Source organism: Anopheles gambiae, chromosome 2, assembly GCF_943734735.2.
Source record: "Anopheles gambiae chromosome 2, idAnoGambNW_F1_1, whole genome shotgun sequence".
In the NCBI taxonomy this organism is placed as follows: domain Eukaryota; kingdom Metazoa; phylum Arthropoda; class Insecta; order Diptera; family Culicidae; genus Anopheles; species Anopheles gambiae.
The window spans coordinates 26284185-26297647 of record NC_064601.1 but is presented as its reverse complement, the minus strand read 5'-3'; the positions used below and the strand labels follow the sequence as shown (position 1 = coordinate 26297647).

The window sequence follows — 13463 nt, the reverse complement described above, 5'->3', positions numbered from 1 at the left end:
CGTGCAACTTGAATGAAACTCAGGTTGGTCAACGGTGAAATAACTGGCAGATTGAATTCGGAAAAGAATTGAATATTTTCATGCAATAACATTCAAATACAACGATTAAATTGACAGAAAATGCTCAAAACGTTCAAAAATACAAAAAGAACTGAAACCTCAGAACAATGCTCAGCAAATAACATTTAATGAATCGCCTTCTTGCGGTGTCATCGCACTGCATCGCATAATGGCTTCCCGAAACCAAACTTGTGTACCAGCCTGGCCGCTCTGCGCGTGTGGTAGTGTTGGTGCAATCCTCAAGGCTTTGCACGGCGGTGTGCGTGAGCTCGGCATTTTTGCGCGTGAAACGGCCTGGCACGCAGCATTGAGCATACTGTATGTAATATGCTCACGGCAGTCACAACACAACAACAAGCGGATACGCAGCAGCCGGAGCAGCGGTCTGCCGTTTTCAGAACCCAGCACGTTTCCACCCAGAGAGTGAGAGCAAAATAGAAGCAGTAGTAACCTTCACGTAATCTGTGTGCGTGTGTGTGTATGTGCATGTGATGTCTGTGTGAATGCAGGTTTTGATTGCGTTGTGTGATTAGAAGCAGCAAACACCCACGTATCAATTGCTGTCGCTCCCGTGAGGGTCGTTTCACGGCAAAAGATATTTCTGTGTGCGTGTCCAATCTATTGTTCTAGTGGAGCTTTCCTCCACTGTGGGCGAAAGAAAGCGAGGCAAAGAAGAAAAAAGAAAGGTTTTTGTGTGCGCTAGAGCGGGAGAAGAAGCAAAAATAAATTAATAAAAAGCAGTGAAGTAGTGACAGAGTGAAGCTGTCAAAAGCGAAAAAAGGAAGAAAAACAACATTCAGCGGATGGAAATCAGCAGCAGCAGCAGCAGCAGCAGCAGCAGCTGAGCAGATTACCAGAGGAAGCTGCTGCATTCCCCAGTGTTGTAATCCCAGTAGTGCGGTGTGCATGGAAAGGAAAGCGCACCCCCGTGCGTTTGTGTGTGCGTGTGCGTCCTAGGTGTGTGCGTGAATGTGTGTGCGCATATGCTTGAAGTAAGAAGCAGTGAGTACGCATATGGTCCCTTCGCCCGAAGCTGTAGTTTTGAAGCACAAGAAGCAAACGCGCTGAAAAGAGTGCGCGACAGTACGCGCTTGAGCGAGCGAGAGGGAGCGCGCGAATAAGCAGCTGCGCCAGAGCAGCAGCAGCAGCAGTAGCGTGGATGAAATTTTCGTAAAAGTGTACACAAAGGCAGCGGAACCTCTGGCAGCGCCAGCAAGCGGTTCTTACGGTATTGTCATTTCGTTTCGGGCCTCTCGCACACAATCCGCTGCTAGATAAGGAGTGTACACATGCAAATAATGAAAAAAATGTTTCAACAATAAAAAAAGAGTGAGCGCAAAAATTGGAAACCGTCGTCCCCCCGTTCCCACAACGGTGTGCGTGTTTATGTGTGTGTGTGAGAGAGATTGGGCGTGCGTTTGTGTGCGTGCATCAAGCGAAAGAGGTGTGATATTTGAAGTGCGCGAGTGTGTATGCGTGTTTGTGTACGTGCTCTCAAGAGGCCGATAAAGAGAGAGGAAGAGTGGGAAAGAGAGAGCGAGAGCAGTCTAATCGTTGTCGTCAGCAGCATGTGCCATTGCGCTAAATGTTGCTGTCGGTATTAAAAATAAAACCGTGTCATCTTTGCCCGTGCCCGTGTGTGTCCGTTGATCGCACAGTTGATCATTAATCCCGCGCGTGTGTAAAAGTGTGCGTGTAATTTCTCATTGTGTGTGTGTGTGTGAGTGTGCTGTGTTGTGTGCGCCCACTGTGCTTGCCGCCTGTGCTGAGATTTTCCAACCAATGCACCGTGTTGTTGTGCTGCTGGTGAAAAAGTGAGGCGTCCGGCGCTGTTGTTGAAAGAGAGCCAGTAATCGAAAAGGAACGGTCGCAATAATTGTGCAACAACAGCGGTATCATCAAGTGCACCACATTGCGGCAGCACGGCATCCCCACGGTCCGCCCCCGGCGGTGGTGGCCGCGGACAGGAATGTGCAGCAAGTTGGCGCCCGAACGCAGCCGCAGCCGTCCTCCAGCCCGCAGCCGACCAGCTCGACTACCATGGGCAAGTCCAAGTTTCCCGGCAAACCGTCGCGTTTGGTGAACAAGAAGCGCGTCTCGGTCCTGTCGCCGGCCGGGCTCACGTTGAGCGATGAGGACAATCAGGAGAACCACGGCCAGCAGCAGCAGCAGCAGGTCCAGTCGGGAGTTGGGAGTGCAACGGGGTCAGTCCTGGCTGCCAGCAGCAACACGCACCGAACGTCGTCGCCTGCCTCGTCCGGGTCGTCCGCAGCAACGGTTTCGATGCGGTCCAGCAGCAGCAGCAGTAGCAGCGGCGGCAGCGAGAAGCATTCCGCGTTCGGACAGCGCAAAGAGCAGCAACAACATTCGTCCGTGTCCGGTGCCGGCCCGAAGGCAACGAAAGGAGGCACAGTGACGAGCAACGGGGGCAGCAGTGGTACAGTGACAGCCGGGTCCGGCCAGTCCTCGGCGACCGCGGAGAATGGAAGCGGACGAAGGAACGGCACCGACAAACAGACGGCCGGAGCAGCAGCAGCATCAAAGGTAAGTTTCGCAACGCTTGTTTATTTATTTATTTTTTTGCTTGTCGTTTTAGAAACATTTTTTTACCTTAAAGACGCTACGAGGATATGTTCAATTGTGTTCTTATGTTACACATTTTTTGTCCGATCGAATTATCTGCTGATAAGCACTTCAACACGTGTTGCATGTTGCATTGTCTACCAATGAGCTGGCCCAATCCTAGAACAAACGTCCCAGCGTAGCGTTCCTCGGAAGTATGAAATATCGTGCAATGCCTACTTCTTCATATCTGAAATAGAGCAACACCGTTTCATCAAAAACAAAGCTCGATCGTATCGGAAGAGTTTTCCTACGCAATGATTTTCCCATCGATGGCAGAGCAATCAGGCCTGTTAAAAACATACCTTAATGTATGATTAATTGCCGCAAACGTTCCGAAACTACATGATAATGCATCGTTCTGCTTCACACAATGCGTGTAAACAAAACAATTGAACACGTTGCTAAACAGAGAGTTTGAAGACCTTGAATTGAAAGGCTATTCTCCTGCACCTTGATTAATTCATTATTACCTTTTACACTCAATGATACACACTCTCCACGGCGTCAAAGGTGAGCGTCCGTACCCCGACCGTGTGCTGTACATCGCGCTCACACAGAAGCTGCAAATGGTTTGGATGCTGCGCTGCTGTGCGTAATGTAATAACAAACCACCAACCCGCCTCTTTTTTTTGGTTTTCTTCCTTCACTGCAGACAGGGTAAAGAAGGCGCAACAACAGAAGCACCCCAAAAATGACGGGGCGATTATTAACTCTAGACGCTTGCGCGCGGCATTAAATCGAGTTTGCTGTAATCAAATATTCATTTGAGCTCATTACAAAACAGAAACTACCGCCCCAAATTATCCCTCGTTCTCGTACCATTTGCTTTCGTACCTTTTTGGCCGGCGGTAGTGGTGGTGTTGGTGGTGGGCTCTGGCTGCTGATGGCTACAGGAAGAGGCAATCAGTCGGGATTGGTATAATCTGTGCAGGTCGCGATCGACCATCTAGCATCCAGCGGCATCTCCAGCGGCTGCGTTGCTACTCACAACAGCGATCGATTTTGAACGTTCTTTCCGGTCGGTGCCGCCGCCGCCGCCGCCACTTCCTTCCGGCGTCCGGCGATTCCGGCGCCCGCCGGTAGGCGGAAATGATCCATCTCGCAGCAGGGGGAGGGCAAAATAGGCTGCGGTGGTGTGTTGTGGCGAATCATTAGCGAGCTGAACGCAGCGTGAAGAAGCGTTCGAAGGATAATAACACGGCACTTAATAACATGTGTCCCAGCGCGGCTTTTGAGCTTTTTTCGAGAAAAGGCGCGCTTCCGAGTTTTTGAGTTCGTTTTTTTTGCGACTCAACCTCTAAAACCCGTCGCCGATCGTTTCTGTTTTCCCCCACCGTCACCATTGCGTCAGCAAAAATGTGATCTTGTGTTAGCTCGTTAGATACCAAAAAAAAAAACCCTCCCAAAAAACAAGCAATTATCGCCGCCTCCATGCTGTGTGGAACCAAAAAAGAAAGAAAGGTCAGGCGCAACAATTACCGCTGTCGTTACCTTTTGCCCTTTTGGGCCGGAAAATGGTGTGCATTGGTGTGATCTTTCTCTTGCGTTTTGCCTTCTACTTCTTCTTCTCACCATTCCTTCCCTTCCTGTGGGTGTGCCTCGGGCACACACTCTCTTTCTGTCCCTGCTCGCTGCTTGATACCACTGCAGCCGCCGCCGCCCCGGCGGGGAGGCAACGCATTTTCTGTCCGAACCACCGAACGCACACAACCCACATGCTGTCTTCGTAATAAGGGGGCTTGTTGTTGTAGACGGAGGCTTTTTTTTCTGGACTCACTCACCCCGGTTCTGGTTGTTTCCTGGCCAAAAAATGCGTACGTGCTCCGGTTTTGTTGCACAGCGTCAGCCGAACCGTTTTCTTCTAGCATTTTCCGGTCTGGCTGGAACAACCACCCTGCTGACACCTTCCAGCGATGCAGAACCGGTCCCACAGAGCCGGGAGGGTAAGGAGAGGGACGGACGCCGAACCGCCGATCGCTCCTCAAGGAAAAAAAGAAGGGATCGTGTCCGTTGATTTTGCGTTTCTGCCCTGTCTCGTGTGTGTATGTGTCTAGATGGGAGAGACGCATACACACACACACACACACACACACACATACAGTGATGCAGGAAGAAGAAAGGAAAGGAGGGAGAAAATGCATCACACGCGCGCACACATATGCTGCACTTTCGGTCGATTATGTGTAAAGTGTGTGTGCGTGTGGTGGAGCGGCGGGGCCCTTTGGAAAGAAACGTTCAAATTCCGGGCTCTGTGCTGGCATTGTATGCACCCGAGGGCTGGCTGAGAAACAGCTGAGAAGCATAAAAAAGGGGAATTCCCCTAGACACAATCCGCGTGCGTCACACATTGGACGAGGAGCTTCTGCCGCAGGAGTGTTACAGCGGCGAGCGGGTTTAAAACAGCCAAAACACACACTCACTGCCACACTTGAAATGTAGAGCTTCCTTGCCTGGTTGTAAAATGCAATGCCGTGTTCGGCAAGAGGGAAGAAGCCGGGTGGCGCAAGATGTTCTAGATATAATGGAAAATCTCTTCCACACACCGAAACAACAACAGCAACCACACCAGCGCGTGTACATCGATCGATACCGGAGAAATTCAATCAACCCGTGTGGCGGTTTATTGGCACTGTATAATTTGTGGATGCCGCCTGCTAAGACCGTGTTTCTACGTGTGTGTGTGTGTGTGTCTGCGTGGTGTTAAGTGTGATAAAAAGCCACCGCCGCCTCGACGACCCTTGTCGCTTTGCTAGCGCAAGGAGGGGGATGAGGTTCAGAAGCGTGTGTTGTGGTAATCGATCGACCCTTCGAAAAGCCGCCTAGCTGCTTCTCGCCCTATGGGCGCTATGCTATGGTCATTAAAACTAATTTTAACAAGAACGCTCCCGATCTCCGCCTTTCCTGCATAACGCCCGCCCTTGGGTCGACGGAACGGAATTAAGTGCCACTTTCTTGCGCCTTTCTTTAAGTGCACAAAGGACCGCACACACAGACACACACAGAGGCAGACACTGCTGTGTGGCTGCTATGTAAATGTAATCCATTATTTAAGTACCACCGCTGTGGCCTGGGCTCTCTGTTGATCGATCTCGGCGTGACCGTGTGTGCACCCGAGGGAAAGAGGCTCCTATATTTTAACTCTCTCTCTCTCTTTCTCTTTTGGTCTTTTCGAAAGTGCCGGCAAGCGCCACCTATACCTTCCTTTTTAATGTGTGTTTGTGTGTGTGTGTGCGTTTGTATCAGTGTGCCCTTTTTGCCCGAGTGTGTCCCGATGACGGAAGCGGGGGGGGGGAAAAGGACGATGCGCGCAGAAAGGACAGAAATGACAAAACACGGCAGAGGCGAGCAGAGCGGTGGCAGTGTGTCCAGGTGTGTAAAACGCAAACGTTCGCCGCAAAAACCCCGAAAAAGCCGCTACGAGTTTATTTTAATGCCCTTTGGGCAAGTTTTCAATCTTCGCTGCTCGTTCCTCTCACTCTCACTCTCTCTCTCTCTCTCGTGCGAGCGTGCTTTTTCGCTCTCTCTCTCTATGCCATGTAAACGGGAACTGGTTCGTCGTTCCCCCGGTGTGTGTATTGGTGGTTGTCACACCGCGTAAAGAGACCGATTTGCGTTATTTTATGCAACAAGAATCGGTGAGGTGATACAAAAAAAAACGCGAGACTATTTATTAATCGATGCTCTGAAGGAACGGTTTTGTTTTTCTTTTTCTTTCTTTGTGGCCCTTTGCCATTGTTGTGCTACAACACTGTGTGACCCTTTGCGTGTCTGTGAGGGTCTGTATGATTGTTCTCATGCCTTTTATGCAAATGATGCCGGTGAAATTGTTGGGGAACAGAGTGCGACGCTTTCGCTTGTAAACATCGTATCGATGTACAATTAGTAAGCTTGCAACAAAGAAACCCCCGCATGGCATAATCAATGGTGCATTCCCTTTTTGTTTGCGGTGCTGTGTTTATGTTTCATTCACACCCCTACCCCGAAATGATCATTCACACACATTATAACTGGGGTCGATGGGTGATACTGATGTACCCGCAGTACGCACCCACCAACACCACAAACAGTCTATAAATTAACCGTTTCAATTAAGGCGAATAAAACGCTAGTCAATAAATAAATTATCCGCAGTAAAGATGAAATATGCGTTCGCTTGCGTGTGCGTATGTGTGTATGTTTGTCTCATCGACCCAACTCTCCCACCGCGGGGTCGTCTACCCGTCATCTCTTCGAGCCGAAGGCGAAATCAATTCACACACGCAGAAGAGAGCATTTTTGGATGGTGTGGAGGTGAAAATTTCGCTCTTCCCGCAAACAAAAACACACAAAGGTGGCCGCACACTCCCCCCCCCCCCCCCCTACCAACCCCCCACGGTCTCCAACCCCCACCCGTACAGTGTGTGCTCATTCATGTATCTCTATGTGTACGCAAACACGCGCAGAAACCATCGCATATACGCACACACACACAAACACATGCTCATCACCGTATACTGACCAGGTGCGTTTGAGAGGCTTTTGCGTGTGGGAGGGAGGGAGGGAGGGTTGGTTGGGTGTTACATCGTGTTTTCTGCAGCGCAGCTTGAAAACGCGTTTTCGTGTCGGGTCGGATCAATTTTCTATAACAAAACTCGGGTCCCCCTTCGTTGTTGCAAGGGCACAGGGGTGAGAGAGAGAGAGAGAGAGCGTGAAAGAAAAAGAGAGAATGTAATCTGCTCAAACACCACCAACCGAACATGTGTAGAGATTGAGCGTTTTGCGGTGTTTGAGGTTGAAGATGTATGCGCGCGCGTGTGTGTGTTTGTACCTTTCCCTCCCCCCCCTGCAAGAAAGGGGATGATTTGGTAGGGTGACTATAGCGCGACCAACTTCTGTTGGGTGGTGCATTCATGAGCCCCGGCGGGCCATCAAGAAATGATGAGAGAGAGTGAGAGAGAAAGAGAGTGCGCGGATCCACAAAACTTCTCTCGAGTGTGTGGCGGCTGCGGCGGCGGCAATGGTGGATGATATCATCATCATTGCCTTCATCGATGTGCACTTACACACACACACACACACACACACGCACACAGAAATGCTGGGGATGGGAGGCTGATGATGGGCGACGATGTAAACGCGCTCTCGTCTCTGTAAAAGTCGCTTCTGTTGCGTTGCGTTTGTTGCTGCCCGTCACGCGCGATATGTTTCTGCGTGTGTGTGTGTGTGTGTGTGTGTTGGTGTAATATCTCCCTTTAACTGTGGTGTGACCAAAGGGAGTGCTTTCTTGACGTTGCCCTTTTATTCGGTTGCTGACTGGCGCGAAATGAAAGTGCAAGAAGCGAGCGCCTTCCTTTTCCCGCGCGTGTGCGTATGTATGTTCGATGTAATACAGTTGCAAATCGACCCCCAAATTGACTTCACTTGCGCCTGCAGCCAGAAGCGAGAGAGCCACTGGACCCACTCTGTATGTGCGTGTGTGTGTGTGTGTGTGTGTGGGCAAAGGAGAGCGAGAGAGAGCAAAACGTGTGCTGCTGCGTGTGCGCACTGCACACAAACTCCGCGCGCTAGTGTTGTTGTTGTTGCTGCTGTTGCTACTGCTTTTTATTTCACAACAAAAACATAGCTTCAGTGTCAACCATCGTTCACCGTGTGTACCGTCGGTATATACCACCCCCGCTGTCTGCCCCGCCTGCCACCGTTTAATAGTTGTTTCTTCTGATAAAAAGGGGGCATCGTCGCTGTGTCTGCCCGAAATCAAACGCTCGCGCACATCAGAGTAAGAGAAAGAGAGAGAAAGGAGAGAGAAAGAGAGCGTAAAGGCACGCGGTTTGCCAAAAATAAAAACAAAAATTGTCACTGCCTCGCTGCCTAGACACGAACGCTTGGTTTTGATGGGTGGAAATGGGGAAAAACTAGGTTGAAATAAATTAATGAATTTTTAACTATTTTCGCCTCTAGTTTGGCGAAGCGGGGGAAGCTTCGTCATCGTCCCGGGGGGTGGTGAATTCATTTGCTATTGATTGAAGTCTTGTCATAAAACTAGCCTTGTTAAAACTTTGGATCCTATAAATATGCTTTCATTCGTTATCATTGTTGTCTAATTATATAGGGTGAAAAGATAAGAAGGCTGAAAATTTGAGGCAATTATTAGTATGAAACTTTAATACGATTGTTCGTAATTGCCATCCTGCTACTTACTATTTACAATTAATTATCCAACAATGGGCCCTTTTCCCTTTTAAGAACGTAGGCTGAAATTTTAGCCTATCAGCTGTTTTAAATTGTAAAGCAGTTTTCGAGCAGCTATCAATGTCGGTATAATATACAGGTGGGCTTATCCCAAGGTATATGTATTTAGAAGATTTTTATCGCTTCTGCTTCTGAATGAAGATTTTAGGAGTGTTTTGTGTATTCGTCAAGTTACCAGAAAGCCTGTTAGGTAGATTTTTGGTGGAGTGTTGACATGCTTTCAGCCACCAACTGTCAAACTCCATGTAAAAAAGCTGTCTTATATCGTCAAAGGCCCCAATGACTGATAAACGAACTGAATGTAATGTAAAGAAGGAGCTTATCTGGACGGCCAAAACGTGTACTTATCGTTGGGAAGTTCAATGATACATCGCTTCGTTTGGAAAACATTATACTTCAACCTTTTATGCTAAAACATGTAATCCCAGGGATCCAACTTTCATTATCACTTGCTCAGTTTACGGCCAATCACTGCCCAAACTTTGGCCGTACATTCTTATTAAGGACGCACAGAGGACGCCCTATCGAACCTGGCCAATCACCCGTATCCTAAACGGTTTGTCCTCCTTTCTTTCGGGCCATCATCACTTTTTACTGCGTCGACCATGAGCGTTAGTTATCTGTGCCGTGCCACGATCGTATCATGTTGATTAGCTCTCTTATCGCCATCCTGCCATCATCATCCTGCCCGTTGAAGAGCTTAATGAGAAACTGTAAGCATATTCATAGCAGTTTACACTGTATTCACACACCCAACAGTGTAGCATATGCATAGGAGTAGGTGAAAATAAGAAATATATTCATTGTAATCCTGCCGATCTGCATAGAGAGAGAGACACCCACACAAGTAAAGAATGGAAGAGAGTAATAATGGCCAAAGATAAAACCTCACATGCAGCTTTTGTCCTTCGATGGTTGTTGGGCCAAAGTTGCCAAAGCTGGCGATAAAACTCGGGAGATTGAATAAAAGCTGCTAACCCTTTCACCCGACCGAAGGACGAAAAAGCCGCCCCATCCAACCTCAAAAGGAAGGTATACGTGTGTATTAAGGAGTATTCAATTACATTCACTCAATATCTCGTTTCCAGCAAGCGGGGAGCGTTGCTGTGTGCAGTAATGCTTACAGCCCTTAATAAAGTATCCATTTTTTCCACCTTGTGTGTCGTCGTCGCTGTGGCGGCCCACTGCGGCATCAAATTGCACGTTGCAGCGACAGCCCGACACAGCGCTTTGTGTGCTGCAATGGACGCAAACCACAGGAATGTCGCTGTTGTGTCCTTATCCTTTCGGCACTTAATTTTGAACGTGTTGGGGGGTTTTTTTTTGTGTGTGTGATACGCTCCTACAGCAACACGACGTTCTGGTCGCTCTGTGTTCTGGTCACGGTGAGAGAGTGTGAGAGAGCATTAAAAGACAGGCGCCATAAAAAAAGGACACGGAGAGATAAATGATAGCTCGAGTAGCTTAGATGAATATTAAAATTCGGGCGCCCGCTACCCGATGGGAAAGTGCGATAGAGCAGGAAGCAAACGGGGTTCTGTTCGGGAAGCGATGCCAGCAATATGATACTACAAAAGGTCACTTATTTGTGCCTGTGTGTGTGTGTGTGTGTGTGTGTGTGTGTGTGTGTGTGTGTGTGTGTGTGTGTGTGTGTGTGTGCGTATCTTTGAACCCTCTTTTTACAGGCCAAAAGCATAATTCATCCGAAAAATGCACGCCACAGACGTCGCCAGTCGTGGAAGATAAATGATTTTTTTATTGCTTTTTAAACATGGCAACCGCACCTTTACACTCAACAACCATTCCTCCGCCCGCAGCGTGAGGGGGGGTTGGCGTATGTTGGTGTAGTTTGATGGGTGGTGGTGGTGTTAGGTGGCTCACCAATAAGCCACACCGAACGCGCACGAGACATTGTATCGGTGGTCGTTGGAGATAACGCGATAACGGCTTCAAAATAATAAACGGCGTCGTAAAGTCTGTTTTTCCCCTGTTTTGCACACACACACACATAGAGCAGCAGCAATAGATGAGGAAGAGACTGCTCGATTGACGCAATGTGACGCACAAACAGTTCCCCGGGCTCCATCTCGTGTGCGCCCGCCCTGTGGACGATATCGGAAACTCGTCGTGCCCACTTGTTCCGACATTGCTGTTGGTTGTTTAATCTTTCCGTAGCATAAAACACACACACACACACACACGCTGCTACACGGACGCAGCAGACTCTGCAGACACGAAGGTAAATGAGGTGCTGCGCTCCTAGAATGTTGCCCTTTTTGACGTCTCCTCCGGGCCCGCGTTTGACGCCTGGTGGTGGTGGTGGTGTCGTCCTTTGTCCTTTCGGCGATGAGCGCGAGTTTTTCCTCGCCCACACAATCTCCCATGCGACACAAAACGGTGAGCAATCATTCCGATGCAGATGTGTGTGTGTGTGTTGGTGTGGGAGATATGGGAGAGAGAGAGAACATATTTTCCACGGTTTGACGTCGCCGTGTGGTGGTTTTTCCTGCCTTTCCTTTTTGTGTCGATGTCGTTGCCTTTGTTTTCGTGGCCCCTGACACTGATTATCACGCATCAACTCCGGGAGAATAAAAGAGAGAGAGAAAGAGAGGGAGAGCGCGCGCAATGTTTTTTGGGTGGAGAGTTAATTTACGCAATCCGGCCGCGGTGTCCGCGTGTTTCGGTTTGTATGTGTGTGTGTGTTGGTGTGGAGATCGCTGACACACTGTTGCTGAAACTTAAGGGGGTGGTGGCGCGATAACAGCATGGGGGAGGGTGTTGAAAAATCAGACTTTTCCAGAGTCCAGAGTGCAATCTCCCAAAACAAAACAAAAAAGTCGAAAACAACAACTGCTAAGGGGTGGCTGGTTGGTCGTTCTTCCCCCCCCCCCCCCCCCCCCCCATAGGATGGGTGGGTGGGTGTAAAGAATCTTTTTTGGATGCGCAATAAAAACGTGCCACCACCAAACTGAGTGTGCCGAGCGCGGCGTTATGTGTGGTGTGATCTTTCGATAACCTTGGGATATATTTATATGTATGCATGTATGTATGTATGTGGGGGTGTAGGTGTGTTTGGAATGTTTGGTACTACAGCGACTTGCATGTGGCGGTTGTTGCGTGTTGTGTTTGGGTAATTTGTTTTTTTAATGCCATTATCGATCGTTTGATGAGATTTTAGTAAAAAAAAAGAAAGAAAAGGTAGGAAACAACACTTTTCGCAGATTGTGTGCTTGGTGTACACATGATGTAGGACCTACACATACACATGGCACACAGCATTCAAATTCCAAAGCTGTAGCAATCTACTGCCACTGTGCCAAAGGACGAAAAGAACGAATTTGAAGTGAAATTGGTTGGTTCCAAATTCCAAACCCAACTAACGATTTTCCGGACGATGAAAAACTATTTCCTCCATTTTTTGTAGTTCCCCGTTTGCTAACAGGGGAAACAAAATACAACTGGATGGAAATATGATACAGGTTGAGGTTGTTTTTTGCACCTGTTATCCAACCGTCATCGATTCCCGGTTGGTCCCACCCGTTCTGCGTTCCTGGATCGCTCAACACGTGACTGGTGTTTTAATTTCTGCTTTTTTGCATCTACGTCTGTGCTTCTGTGAGGAAATTGTCGCAGAAAATAAAACCAAAGCCAAACGGGGGAAATAAAAATCGAACCAACCAGCTACCACGCGGGCGCTCGCCGAATTGGCCACAAATCGGTTGCAGTTTTTAGCAAAACACAAACAACAAGCGTGTTGTGTGTTTGTTTGTGTTTGCATGGTAGTTGGTTGAAACTGTTGAAAAAGCAGGGACCGATAAAACGCATGCATATGCGCTCGCCGCCGTTTGCCTACACCCACCCTGGCCCCCGCAACTCGTTGACAATGGCACATTAGCAAAACAAACAAAATCCTTTCGCTCGGTTTCTTGCACTTTTGCATCAAACCCCACCCGCCTCCCAGTGGCGCTTGTTGTGTGGCCAGTTCGGTGGTGCAGAGGGTAGTTTTTGTTCGTCTACCTCCCTCTCTCTCTCCCATGCCACAAAAAAACAACCCCACAACAATGCAAACGATGAAACACATTCGAAAACAAGGACATAGACGTTTTGCGAGTAGAAAAACACACGAGGAAGGGGGGAGGCTACTTTTAGGCGATGGCGCGCTGCGTGATGTCGTTGAACGGTTGCACAATGCATCATGCCCTTGTTTGGTCGCTCCCTCGATGCAGCGGCCTCGTCCCTCCGGTCGCTTTGCAAAACACACACACACACGCACGCACAAGGAAAATGGCTTCATTTAGACCCGCGCGCCGACGTGTATACGGACATGGGGTTTTGGGTTGGTGTGTAACAAAAAAAAAACAAAAAAAGGAGCCCAAATTGACATCCATCCTTTGCCACGGACAGGCTTCACAGGTCCTTGGAATCGAAAAACAATTCCGGTTTGAGCGTGACATCGAAAGAGAGAGAGAGCGAGAGCGATTGAGAGTGAGACGGTCTAGTCGGTCTCGTTCTCGGGAGTATTTCTCTCAATGTTCTACCGACAAAAAAGG

General features: G+C 48.8%; 1 protein-coding gene across 2 annotated transcripts in view; it reads left to right on the top strand.

Moving 5' to 3' along the window:
• Nucleotides 1-319: 319 nt before the first annotated feature.
• LOC1273224 (histone-lysine N-methyltransferase trithorax) overlaps nt 320-13463 on the top strand; it is a 123816-nt gene continuing 110672 nt past the window's right edge. For both annotated transcript variants that reach the window (XM_061648130.1, XM_061648129.1), the window contains exon 1: nt 320-2604. In XM_061648130.1, coding sequence (XP_061504114.1) covers nt 2101-2604 — 504 coding nt within the window. In that variant the 5' untranslated portion in view covers nt 320-2100. The remainder of the gene's footprint in view (nt 2605-13463) is intronic.